The following is a 14556-nucleotide window of genomic DNA, read 5'->3' on the forward strand; positions in this document are numbered from 1 at the left end:
GAAAATAAGTGCCTATTAGTTCATTAAAAAATTAAGCATTAAAAGAATAAAGATATTTGTTTATTTTCCTACGATAATGAAGAGAAATTTCCTTTCAGTCGTTTTCAGGCTTTTAATTTTATAAAGCAGGCATATATTGTCAATTAAATTGACTGCTGTTTGACCAGCACTTGTGCTTCACATGCCTTTGTTGGTCGAAAACCTCAACAAAAAATGGGCATATGTGTACGCGTCGATGAAAAGGGACAGTATGTGCAATTTATAAATTAGCTAAATATTTTGGTAGAGATTCCACCACCACCTCCTGCTGCTTCTGTTCAAACAATACGCATGCACATGCATTCTGGAACTCTATTTGCTCAAAATTTTGACTGCAGAAATTGCAGCAGTGCTGGGAACTGTACTGCCAGTTGTTGAGCAAACATTTACCAGAGAAGGGAATTTCATCAATGAAATTAGAGTCTACATTGAAATTAGCAGGCGACGCAGCGTAAGCTATGTCCCAAAATTCAGAGGTAAATATGAAACGAAAGTCGGCATATCAGTGCGATAAATATATAAACAATATATTATGGTGCACTGAAATCAAATAGGGTTTATTAATTAATGTTTCGCACAAAGGAAATTTTACAATATATTTCCTTGTAGTGTAGAAGATTTCTGCTCTGTTAATTTAATATTTATTTATATACCACGAATATTTATTTATTAGGACCCATCGGCTAAAAACAAAATTAATATCCTTGTCAGATTATTAAATTTTTTTAAAATGTTGAAAGCTTGTTTACAACTTTTGAGGGGTTTTTGAATTTTTGCAGGCAGTAAAAATATTTATTACATTTCTTTGAATACGTCAATCCATTGATTGCTAGAGGCAGTTTAGCTCACAGCCGGAATCATCAATTAAAAAATAGAATTGACTGTTATCTGTTTTTATATTTCTACACATTCACATGAGATGTCTCCGCTTTTTCCGACAATTGTCGACTGCAAACTCTTGTAATCCTAATGAATCCAGCACCTATTTATTTTTCATTGTGGGAAATTGTGCAAATGCCATGACAACAGTTCGCTTTTGGGGGGTCGAATGCCACGCATACACATGGCCACATGGTCTGACCATCATACGGATACGAGTGTGTTCAATTGTTTAAATGTGCCGTAACAACAGTGCAAAAAAGTACACAAAACCTGAAAGAAATTCTGGCTTTCGCAACACCATTTTGGAGTGCCCTTCAGTGAAGTAAATGATGTTACTTAAAAAAGTATGTGAAATATATATATAATTAGCTAAATTGTACATTTACCAGGATGCTGCGCACACTTCTGGTTTTCATTTTTTCAATATAACAAGGTACGCAAAACGTTCTGGAGCCCCCACAGATACATAAACGGATGTATCTGCAGACTGGTAAGGGTATTTCGAACAAGACAGATACTGATGTAGATTCACTCCTGCCCGTTGTTTGCATACATCAGTCTGAGCTCGGGGAATAGGCAGAAGTGTACAGGGTGGATTGCTGACAGATAGGCAGTATTTGCTGCTATTTTGTTACTGCTTGTTACTGTTTCACATGAGGCTTTGTCTCTCATCAGTTTAATTAGTTGGCAATGCTTTTGCTTTGCTTTTTGCCAGCCCCTTCACACGAACCCCCATGGAAAACAAAAGCTTAGCTGGAACAAAAATAATTTTGTCTATGGCATTGCATGTAAAGCTGACACATATATTTCTGTACTTCTTAACATTGATTTAAATATTTTGTTTTGCGAACATATAGGCTTTCAGCTAAAAAATCATTGGAAAGTTTCCTGGATATCTATGTCTATACTCGTGCGAATCGCTCTCTGGGCTATAATCATTATACCAGTCATAGTCCACTTTCCCGTAATGACCTTCATGGGAGTCCCAAACCGAATCATAATTGATGTCCCAATGTCCTGGCATGGGATCTATAAAGTTAGGTTCCGGAATCGGGGGTATGACAGGTGGCATGGAAGGAGGATTCGGTGCTGGTGGGGTGATAATAGGTGGACTCGGTGGAATCGGTGGACTCGGTGGACTCGTCGGACTCGGCGGACGAGTTGGTGGTCTAGTTGGCGGTCGGGTTGGTGGTCTGGTTAGCGGTCCCGTTGAAGGTCTGACCTGAGGTCTATTTGAAACTGTCTTTTTGTGACCGTTGCCGAAGTTACGCCAAACCTTGAGAATAAAGCCGATGTGGCTTATAACGTCCGTGTACACACTAACATATTTGCATTGTCGGTTTGTAAAGCTGGCAATACCGATTTGGACGTAGCGTTTCGAGTTCTTAAAGGGAATTAAGGCACCTAGAGGACCACCGGAATCGCCATTGCACAGATTACTGTTCGAGTTTCCCGCGCAGAACTGATTTCCCACGATATTAGCACCGATATACTGGAGGCACATTTGCGGTGGCTGCCGCCTTATGTCTAGGGTCCTGAGCGCATCGCTGTCGGTTCCGTGTTCGGTCTTGCCCCAACCAGTTCCGGTTAGTATCGGAATTTTATCGATATACTTCTTCCATTTAGGATTCAACAAAATACAGATGGGCCTAATGTTATCTAGTCAAGCATACAAAAAGTTAAAAAGTTGGATTTGCCTTTTGTGTGGAAAACTGAAGTTATATTATAAAGCCCACCTCTGTAAACCACTGGTTTTTCTAGTCGCAGAATGGCTATGTCGTTCCAGAACATTTTGTTGTGAAATAGCCGTGGCTTGAAAGCCTCGTCCACTTTGTGCTTTGCTCGGACATGGCAGTAACTTCCAACGCATTTGTCATCTTTTTCACTTCTTATGTACTCCCCCAGACGAGCAAATCTGAGAAAAAAAGATATATAATATTTTTCATTGGATGGATGTCACTTACAATGTCTGGTTCGGTTTTAGGCAATGCGCTGCAGTCAGTACCAGACCTGCAATGACATTTTATAATATAAACGTATATATACAAAACAATTTCTGTACGAACTGTTTGTGATCAAAGTTCCGCCGCACACGAAATCACCATCAGTTGATTTAAGAAATACCATCCACGGACTCGAGTTATATTTCGCTATTTTGCCATTAACGACCCTTAGAAGACTTTTTGATTCAGTTATAGTTCCACAATTCGGGTCAAGAAACTGACAATATCCTGGAAGTGGTAGAATAAATAGCATAGCTACAATGGCTAATGCTAGGAACTTCATAACTGCGGTCTTAATTGCTCGAATGTCGGGTGATCGATCGAAGATCTCTGCTTTATAACGTCGCCAATGGGCTTATCAAGAATGGATTCCCGGTAATTTGTATGTAGGTATATGTAAATTTTTATAGTAAGTCGAGCATTTCTTGATTATATTAACTTTTAATTAATATGTATGTATGTTTTATTTATATAAATGTACTTAAAATATTCTAACAACTTTTACCAGGTTGAAATATAAAAGTAGCCTCCAGGATACCACTCGGGACTGTAGTTCCAATCCCAATGCGATCCATGATTGGTGTCATAATCGTAGTCTTGGAAAGTCTGTTTTGGAGTATGCCACCATGTAGGTGGACGGGTGGTCGTTGTGGGTTTCTTTGGGATCGGTAACCTTTGACCCTTGCCGTACATCCTCCACACTCGAAGGATAAATTCGGCATGGCTCAGAACGTCAGTGAAAACACTTGCCTTTTGGCAATTTCTGTTCGTATAGCTGGCTATACCGATTTGGAGAAAGCGCTGTGTGTTTTTATGCGTTATCATTGCTCCCAATGGACCACCGGAATCGCCATTGCAGAGATTACTGTCCCAGTTTCCTGCGCAGAATTGGTTACCAGCGATGGTCTGGCCGATGAACCTAGCACACACCTCTGGTGGCTGGCGACGAATGTCCAACGTCTGAAGAGCATCACTGTCACTTTCCATTTCGGTCTTTCCCCATCCAGTTGCAGTTAGCAAATCGATGTTGTCTATATACTGCCTCCACTTATGATCCCACACAACGCAAATGGGCCTGATGTTGTCTACAAAAATAATCTTTTATAAAATGATTTTATTCTCAAACACCGAGGTTGCTACCTCTGTACACGACACTCTTGGCCAACCGCAGAATGGCAATGTCGTTAGCATGTGTTTTTGGATCATACAACTTGTGCTTGAAGCCCGCATCTACCATGTGCTCCTCTCGAAAATTGCAGTAATATCCGATGCATTCTTCACTCCTCGTTCTTTCATACTCCCCCAGCCTGGCTACTCTATTAGGGTATGCATTTGAGTGCTTGAAAGTCTATGCGTATTGTTTTTATTGCTACTTACAAATGCTGATTTGCAATGAAGCAATGAGCTGCAGTTAGTACTAGTTCTATTGAAAGGTGCCAAGATTAAATACAGTTCTGAGAAATTTACAACCAATGACATTAGAGTCCAATGAATACGCACTGTTCGTAATGAGAGATCCGCCGCACACAAACATATCTGTAGTCGAGTGCAGAAAAACCATCCAGGGGCTCGAGTTATATTTAGCTGTATGGCCATTGATTATGCGATGCGCAGTCCTCGATTGTGTTCGAATTCCGCAGGCTGGGTCGAGAAATTGACTGCATCCGGGGTGTAGAAGCTGGAACATCAGAATAATTCCAACGAATGCTGGAACTCCGATTACTGCGGTGTGCATTGCGCGAGTGCTTGACGATTAATTCTGAGGCTCGGCTTTATAATCCAGCTTATCAGGCGGGTACTCGTATCAAAAATAGTATTAAAGTTCTTAAATCGTATTACAGAAAGTGTAAAGAAGTGTCACTTTAAGCAGCTATGAATTGCATTAAAAACTGCATCGCAGTAAAGAGGACAGTTTCGGTCATAAAGAGTACATACATATTTATATTTAATATTGATCTTTTCAACAGCCATGTCGATATAGCCATGTTCGTCTATCCAGATCTCTTAGTAAAATCATAAAAAACACAGTTTCTCAGTTTTCAATCAGACATCGGTATTTTTTTTTGATTTATAATTACTGTGAGGGTATATAATCTTCGGGTTGCTGAAGCTAATTTTCTTTCGTGCTATTATTGTTTACATTGTTTACCATTTACAGCGAAATAACATTGGTATCTAGCTAAACACTTATATGTTGGATGTTATAATTGAAAAGCATGAAAAGGGAAATAACATAATACAAATAAAAATTTTGCTAACTCGAAATGGAAAGCAGGAAATTCGTTCACAAACGGAAATGTGCATTTAATGGGTTGCAATTTCTAGCTGCAGTTCGAAGCAATTCAGAAATTGGCGTAGATTCGTTTTAACTGCCTCGTTAGTGAAGGCAGCGAAATATCTACGAAAGAATGAAAACGAAACCGCTTTCCTTGCCAAACACAGCCGCAACTCCCGTAGTCATCATCATCATCGGACTACCCATAGATTTATCGTTTTTATTCGCTGAAAATCACATTAGGTGAGGGTAAAACCAAGAGGAGCGAATAAAAATTGGCCGGCATCAGAGAACGGAGAGTGCATAGCTCCACCACTCCAACTCTGGCCGAACAATCCCCAATACAAGATACCCCAGAATAGAGATGCCTTATACTGGGTGTTCATTAAAATAATTTAACGGTACCATCCCATTTAAAGATGAGATCGAACGTATAAACAGGAAATACAACGCAATTGTAAATAGCATTAACATTTATTTTTGAATATCATATTTAACTGGAGTGCCAATTATATTACTACCCTGTTTTTCAGAGAGATGCACTTTGCGTCTGCCGTAAAATCATTTGGATGGAGACCAGAGGTAAAACGTGATGCAGGGGGCGGAGTTGGAAGAAAAAGGTGGTATATTGGGTGGAAATGGGGGGCGCTTAGCGAAGACAACGGCTAAAATAAAAAGTGTTTGAAATTATAACTTTCAGGCGGCTTACCCGCTCCTTTCATCTGGCGTTCAATTCCATCCAACCGCGCGAAGAAAGTGCAGGACTCTGTTGACTAAGTGGGGCAAGTGGGAGAATTTGTGGGTGGGTTGCACATGAAATATGAGTTAAGAAAATTGATGACAAACATTTCAACGTTTATTGCATAAAATTACCATAAAATATTGCATGCAAGTAGTTTGTGTCTCTCCCTTCCTCTGTGTACTTTCACGAACTCAGCTCGTTATAAAAATTTTCCCTTTGATTTGAAAGGAGGTAAACGCCAGCATGATTGCAATACGAGTTGGCGTAGTAGTTGAGAATTAAGCTAAGATTAAAGTGGATTATTTTATTACAATTGATGGCGCATAACTTTTATTTATATATATCGATACTATTATATAAATCACCAAGGAATTTCCCATGAGTAAGAAGGGTGGATCCATCTGATCGGTATCTCTGGATTTGCTAGAAAGCTATGTTTAAATACTAGTTAATATATAAATAGGTAAAGTACTTTACTCTCCAATTTTGTACTTCCCAACCATATCATCGCTAGAATGCGGCCATTGTTCCGTCTTGGGCATAATTAAAATTGATGAAGAGAACGTTGGGATGGAATGCAGCACTTGCTGCAGCACTTGCTGCCTTCCACAACTACATTCTTCGCAGCTGCCTTTTGGGTCTGTGCGCTGGCCATGTCAAATTTATCACTATACCTTCTTCGGTGGCCACTATAAATTGTTGCCTTTTGCCGGTGAAGATGCTGGCTTTGGCATCCTTTTTGCGTCGCTCCTCTGGGCAACCCGTTCTTCTTTGCCATCGCTTTATGTTTTGAGTCCTGGACAGCGCCGCAGGCAACATTATTTGACGTAACCAAAGTAATTTTAATTTTCACCGCAGCACTCGCAAAACATCAGCGTCGGGCCGCCCCAGGACGCAAAAGAGGGCCCAGGACCACCAAGTGGCACTACAATGCACTCTCTGGAGTTGTGGGTGGGTCGGCGGCGGTGGGTGTTGCTGGTGCAGTGGAACTGGATGCCCGGGAAACTGGGGATTGGGAGTCTGGTTACTTAAGCATATTGCAAATAGACTGCATAATGAGCTACGCTTTGCTTTTCAAGACACTCAGGTGGAAATCGAGTGAACGAAGGCTAACGAGAAATGGCTGAAAAAGCATTGAACCAAAAGATGGCTGGGGCTCGTTTATAAAAGTGAGTTTTTTACGAAAGTTACCTGAGAGGAAAATGAGATGAAACGAAAATTATAAGCGTGCCGCTTTTATTTTCTTTATCAGTTAATGTAATCGATAATGTTTTATGTGTAATTTAATCCAAATACTTTTTTTCCCTTAATAGAAAAAACGTTTACACTTAAAGATTAAAAACTTAAAAAATTAAAAAAAAATAAATAAATTTCCGAAACGCATATCCTTAAATTGACACCAAAGGGAACTTGGGGGGTAGAATACAAATGCTAGTTTCATTATCTCTGGTCTGGGCCTCTCCTCCAAATAAACCTCATTCACTTCTAGAGATTTCTAACATTCTGTATACTATAAACACATTTGCATGAACATAAACTTGCACCGAAATTTACATAAATTTAAAATGTATTCTGTATTCAGTAACGCCATAATTTAATTTAGTACCGCAATCAAGTGGTTCAAGCTGAAATCGTTTATTTTTTGCGAGAAATGTTTGGAAATTCGAAATGACAAGCGACGAGACCAACAAACACACACGTCCGGCGGAGTGAGACGGATAGTCCTTCAATTTGGGTGATCTGCTCGTAAATTGGTAGCCAAGGCAAACTCTTTCCCTATATTCAGTCGTAAAGCCAACGTATGCAAATTTCGTATTCACTTTGTCACACATGCACACAAATAGACAAATACACACGCACGGAGGGATGTCCGTTTTATTCGAACTCACACACACACACACACTCGCACAGGCACATCCTTGTGCATTCATCATCAGCCACATCATCATTTATACATTGTATTTGTCTGCCGTTGTTGTTGTTGCTGCTGCCGGTGGTCTGCAGTACATAAAACTGCTGACATTTGTTGTTTCCAATTTAGGGCAGTGCATCCCCTGCCGCACAAGCCCCTCTGGCGCACAAAAAATTCGAAGTTTTCGGATAGAGCTTAACATTAATTGATTTAGAATTTGTGGAATTGAAATTATGTTGAGTTGACAGTTTAGGGATAGAGCCGCACACAAGCGTTCTGATGAATGTGTTTCAGCTAAATGGATAAAGGTATCGCCGACGGCTTATAGAAATTAATAGGGTGTATAAGGGAATGTAGGCTGGAGACTAAATAGACTCAATTAAAGTGACATGTTGAAGCCCTAATTTATACATAATATTAGGTTTAAATAGTTTGGAACTTTTTAATCATTATTTAATAATAAAAATAATAAAGAAGTTTTTGCATTTCGGTAGGAAAATAAAATAAATTGCTAGTTTTTTAAATAATATATTGCAATAATACAAGCCTAAGAAAGTCTACGTAATATGCAAGTAAAATCATTGCATTAAAAAAATTTAATTATATTATTTTTTTAAATAATATTAATATTACAACATAAGTAAAGTGTTGTTTATTAATAGATATTGAATAAAACATTTATAAAAACTGTGGACGTAACAGCTTTTTGCAGAAAAATACAAAAAAATGTATGATGTATAGTTTCAAAAAATACTTCAAATCTCCTGTTAAAAAATAAAAAATATGGAAAGCACTGGAAATTAGTCCACATTCGTACACTTTTTCTTTACTGTACCAGAGCTGGCTGGCAATTCTTCAGTGAAAAGGCCACAAGCTGTGCTAATTAGCGCAGACAAAAGGCTCGAAAAACTGAGCGAAGCGCCGCAGAGGCGATACAAGGAGTTGCCAGGCCACGAAGTGTGGAAAACCCAGAACAAGCTCTGACCGAAAAGAAAGACCAGAAGTATGTGTGTTTCTATACAAATTTATATATATATGTATATATACATGTATATATATGTATGAATGTCGGAACGATATGGCTGAAGGTAAAGCAAAAGAAAAGCAACGACGGTAGCGGTAGCAGTAGCAATAATTACAACCGTCGGCACACAAAAGACTTCAACACAAATACACACTGGCAGGCATATGTATGGACAAAAAGTGGAAACATTACGCATACGCCCCGTTGCACGACTGAACCCTGCGCCGCTGCGGCTCCGCGGCGTCTGTTTCGGTTGTTGTTGCCCAAACAAAAGCCTCAGCGCACAGAGATAAAGAGAAAGCAAGCCCCTTTCGACTCGGTTTGGACAATACGTCTGCGAAGAACAGAGAAAGCTGGAAAACTGGGTGGTGCAGAAATGCTTAAAATGGGTGGAGAGATGGTCCTGCGTGGCACGGATAAAAGCTTATTTACAAAGATTGTGTTAATGCAGCCCGCGGCTATGCAGCACGGACTTTAGTGGCGTCATTTCAGAGTTTTTCCCTTTTTTTCGCTGCAGACACCGACACAGATAGGAAAAAAATATTGGGATAACAAAGCAATCGGATGGAAACAATGAACAAAAAGCAAGGATTAACTTACTGAACTTAATTAATTGATTTTATTGATCGGAAACAAAATACTTACGAATATGAAGCGAATCATTATATATTAATACTTATTTAACTTTTTTTCGTATTTAATCAACCCTTCAAGGTATGCAAGTAAGTTAGACAATTCTGATCTTATGAGAAGAAGGATGTTAATTTTTAAATTTAAGAATTTATTTTGATAACGATTTATGTAGGTAGATATAAATTTATCATAGTTTCCTGCTTTCGCTAATTATTCTCCAACCTATTATTCCTACCGCCATGCAGGAATAGTATAAATATAGCATATATCTGGAATATCTGTATTACATCCGCCATTACACCATTTCCGTTTCTTGAGCAATCCCTCACCAACTGTTGGATGCTTGCATTGTGCGTATAAATTATGCAGGAGTAGCAAGGAATCCATAGACGAAATCAGATTTTCCTGAAATTTGCATTTGCACCTAGGCAAAAATGCGAGATGCGGAACCAAAGCAAAGTCGTAGGGCGTCAACGAATCACGTTCCACCAGAACCAGCGGTGATATAGTGGGTCCAGGACCACCAAAAGGCAGGAGAGCAGGGGGGCATGGGCTGCGGGCATCCCATCCACCAGAGGAGATGCCTAAGCTTAAGTGCCATTAGGCACTAGCACCGAAGGCTCCTCCCCAACCTCACGATCCCCTAGGTCGGTTCCAAACCTCTGTCTCGGGGCGTGCTACAAATGTACATAATGCATATTTAAAGAGTTGGCTGGCAAGTGCCAGAAATCGAATATTTTAACCGGGGAGGTCTGTCGGGATCTCGGTAGGCAGCAGCAAATGCCTGCAGCAGGGGAATCTCCCACTGGGATGCGAAAAACTGCCACTTACGGCGAAATGGCAACAGTTTCCCCTCTCGTGCATCGCCCTAAGTTTGTTTGGTTTTTTTGGCATTAAGCTTAAAAGTGGTAAGTTCTATCAGATATATAGTATAGTCGTTTGGCTAGTAGTTAAATGTAGAAACAAAATTGGTGCTCTCTAAAATGCCACTGAAAAGACCTTCCTATATATATATAATAAATATAATTTCCGCTTAATATCATTTAACTCATTTGTCTTTTCACAATCAACCGTTAAGGAAAACTCATGACAACAGGGGATATAAAATCAAGGAAAATGTTTCATTGTTCTTACAGATTTTCAGTTGTTCTGGTCACCCGTCCTTGGACATTCTTGGCGAATGTTCATGCTCCTGCTCGACATGAAAGTCACATGGGAAAAAATTATATTCAATGGCCATAAATTCACCCACACACACACATGTGTATGTGTATAGTAATCCGCTCCCAATACTAACTTCTTTCCGGACGTTTTTTATGTGCCTGCCACTTGAGTAATTAAATTCAGCATCAGCGTAAAGGGGGAAGCTGCGGCCATTGGGCGTGGCATTAACTCTTTTGCGGCTTGACATTTTTGCGGTTAAATGAATTTAAAACGCGCAGTCCAGCGCACAACTTCACAGGTGCCAAATGACAACAACAAATTGCCCGATTGCCTTCGCTACTGGGCAAAAGTGTTGTCCTTTCCGCTCCTGTCGATGACGATGTCGACATATGGAAATGCTGATGGATGCATTTTGGGCGCGGCCAGGAAAACGGGTTGAATCGCTGCCCATTGATATGCAAATTAAAAAGACAACTGAAACAACATAACGATCAGAGACACTCAGAAGCGGAAATATATTTGTGGATTTTTACGAACGAATATTACAAAGCCCTCGGGATATACAGGTTTCTGAAATTACTGAAATTAGTATCGGATACCGAAGAACATAAATTTTTAATGTGCAGAAAAGAAAATTACATACAAAAATAAATAATTAAACACCATTTTCATAGAGCCATAATATAAAAAATTTAGGAGTCTCTTCGTAACTCCAAGTGGCATCTACCTTTCCGACGCATTTAATACCAAATATTTTCAGTGGGTGTTCTCTGATGAACTTATTTCGACAGGACTGGCATTAAATTCTCGCTGTCTACAACATCGTTCAGTTTCCCCTGCCTATTTTAATGTAATTTATTTGCAGCAGTAATTGTTGTCGTGGAAAAAGTTAAAATGAAAATAAAAATCGTTTAAAATCGAATGCAAATTGTTTCTTTAATTGAATCATTTAAGGGAAGCGACAGTTTGAAACGACAACATTTGACATTTAACATTTATTTTCAATAATTTGCGCTTATCGCAAGCCTGCTATAATTAAAATAGAACCATAAAACACCAATATAAAAAAGAAGTAATGATATGAATAATTAAGTATAAAATTTTTGAAAAAGTTCTTTTTCAGTGAAATTTAAAGCAATAAAGGTGTATCTTCATATAATAAATAATACAGAAGTTAAATATTTGGGTATAAATGTGTTAAAATATAAAATTTTAAAATGGCTTTAAAATATAAAATTGTTCTTTATTTATACATGCAAAGACAGATTAACCAACCACATTTTGCTCAGTTAAGGCTTAAACCCTTACAATAACCCATCTATGCGAGTCCTTTTAATTTTGTACAAGCAGCGGAATATAAGAAACACTCTTTTTACTACTCCAGTCTGCGCAAACTAAAAACATACAGGAGCAAACTAAAAAGCTTTCCGTCGTCAACTTCCTAGGCAAGTTGCATCTCTGCATAATAAATGTGGTTTTTGACGTGTCTATGTGAGATGTAAAGGATTTGCTGACAGTTAGCGAACCTGAATTCGCGGATGTGTGTGTGCAAATTGTGTGGTGCTTTTAGGGAGTAACGAAACATAATGTGAAATGCTTCATTTGTTACAAAAACAGGAAAAAGAATATAACAGGACTTCAAAACAACAACCTACATAGAAAGTTTGTTCAACTCCCACATTTCCTTGTCCCAATTGCTAGGAAAAACAATTTAAATGTAGTCTACTTTAAATACTTCGAGCCGATTGATCTGTAATTATACAAGCTTGAACTGTCTAAAGATGTTACAAATTGTGGATCAAGTGCATCTCTTAAGAAATGCATTTAATTATACTAATACTTAAGCTTAAACTGACCTTATAAGAAACCCTTTATCCCATTAAATATGTATATATTGTTTTAGCAGCCTGGCAAGCACAGTCAACACCTTTGTTTCTGGCACTTGGCCCAAATAACACAGCCGAAAATTAGCGCTTGGTGTCTTTCAGATTAGACACAAGCTCGGATCGTTGCCAATTGTGTTTCCAAGTGTGTAAACACGATTAACCTTAAAAGTATTTTCAGCTGGGATCTATGTATTATCCTTTGTTTCACTTTATACTCAGGAATCCAAAATAATTATTTTATTTACTGACAACATGCTTATATAATATAAGTTTATATTGCTGAAATCGGAGATCTACTTTACCTATTCTTATCAAATGTAGATCACTTTTCACGAATTTTTTGTTGTCTTTCGTGAAAATGAATATCTGGATTGGTCCTTTTTCTTGTTTCGTTTCGCAGCCGTTGGCGTGGGTCATATTGCCTTGTGGAAGATGTGAGGAGAAACTCATTCGCGTAGTACCAATTATCGTGATACTAGGACTGGATTCGTTTCACTGTTTGCTGCAGTTGCCCGCGAGGTCCTTGTTCTTGTTGTGATTGGGATTGTCACGGCAACTGCGATGGACACACCAGCTCCGTCACACACTCACATAGCGATATGGCCATATATGGGAATACCTCGGGAAAATCAGAGGACCCGCCGCCAAACGTTCGCATACGTGGCTCTGGCTTTTTCCGATACTGATGCTCTTACTTCCCATTTTTTCTTTGTTTTCGCTGCTTGTACATCCTACGTGATGTTAGAATTTCACTTTTGTTGCAACGCGCTGGGAGAAAATTGCAACATATTGTTGCGCTTCCTTCAGCGTCTCCCCCTTCATTTATGAAAGTGTTTTTCACGTTGTTTTCCTACGGTTTTTTGCCCGATTTCCCGGACTTGTTTTGGTCTATATTTTGATGTGCTTGTTGACAGTGGTTGAATAGAATTGAAACGAATGGTGGTAGGTTATGCTGTTATGCTTTTAATTGAAGAACAAATGCGGAAAGCCGTTAACTTATTGCTGTAAACTCAAAATTATGTAGTCTTAAGCAAGAAACTAGTTCACATCTGGTTTTAATTTCTGGCCATGAGGAGACATATTTTTGACTGTTTTCATAAAAAAAGTTGTAAGCTATATTTTGTTTAAAAAAATGGTTTTCTTTTAATTTGAATAATGTCGTACCAACCCAATACATAGCTACCATTTTACCTTTTTGTTATGAATATGTATTCAACATTTTGATAAATGTCCTTACATTGGGACGCAGAGCACAAGCTCAGCGGCAGGACTCAAAGCTCTTCTAGTTAAGCTTTGAAATACATTTGAAATTTATTAAAAATATATTCCTCGTCTGCCATTTTCTGCTTCCTGTCTATCTATCACTCACTAATCTGTCACGTAAATTTGTAACGTTTTCTTGATGAAAATGCGAATGATGAACCAACATCTATATTTATTTATTCTGCCCACAATATATACATGCGGCTTTTCATTATGCGAATAAAGCAAAAACCGAAAAATAAATTCTACAAAAACCGAAGAAAAAGGGGGGGGGGGGGGGGGGGGGGGGGGGGCCAAAGAGAATCAATTTAATTTTACAATATCCGCTTTATACCTGAAACCGACGACGTGACCAATTTACTCAAGTAACAAATATTTCTGGGCTACGAGTATTTATTTTGCTGCGAAATCAACTTTCCGCAGTGGTTGGTTATCTGCGGGGAGGAAAACATTATGACACCGAACATCTGTGTCCTTGTGGTAATAGGCGTTTAGGAATAATTAAGTCATAATTTGATTTCGTTTTTATGTTTCTTCAGGTTCTGTAGCTACTTTACTAAATGGGTTTGTTCATTTAACGTGGCCTTGAAATATATTCTTAGGTCGTTTAAAATGTATATTCGGTATTATGAATCACTGTCATTCTAATTACGAAGTCCAACGCTTATACTTGTTATGCTTTTTGTTTAATGTGAACAGAACACCTTTTTAACAACTTTCTGACTTTCGACTA

General features: G+C 38.7%; 2 protein-coding genes across 2 annotated transcripts; both read right to left on the bottom strand.

Moving 5' to 3' along the window:
• Positions 1–1742: 1742 nt before the first annotated feature.
• Positions 1743–3048, bottom strand: LOC117137432 (serine protease grass-like). The gene is made up of 4 exons (XM_033298867.1): positions 2988–3048; positions 2886–2931; positions 2658–2836; positions 1743–2580 (listed from the first exon to the last, which is right to left on the bottom strand). Exons 1-4 carry the CDS (start codon positions 3046–3048, stop codon positions 1787–1789), a joined length of 1080 nt encoding a protein of 359 aa, XP_033154758.1. The 3' UTR covers positions 1743–1786.
• A 334-nt stretch (positions 3049–3382) lies between these two features.
• LOC117147056 (serine protease grass-like) lies at positions 3383–4659 on the bottom strand. Its single transcript, XM_033313813.1, has 4 exons — positions 4425–4659; positions 4302–4347; positions 4065–4240; positions 3383–4009 (listed from the first exon to the last, which is right to left on the bottom strand). Exons 1-4 carry the CDS (start codon positions 4657–4659, stop codon positions 3426–3428), a joined length of 1041 nt encoding a protein of 346 aa, XP_033169704.1. The 3' UTR covers positions 3383–3425.
• Between the last annotated feature and the right edge of the window lie 9897 nt (positions 4660–14556).

The sequence above is a fragment of the Drosophila mauritiana genome, chromosome 2L (genome assembly GCF_004382145.1).
Source record: "Drosophila mauritiana strain mau12 chromosome 2L, ASM438214v1, whole genome shotgun sequence".
Taxonomy (NCBI): domain Eukaryota; kingdom Metazoa; phylum Arthropoda; class Insecta; order Diptera; family Drosophilidae; genus Drosophila; species Drosophila mauritiana.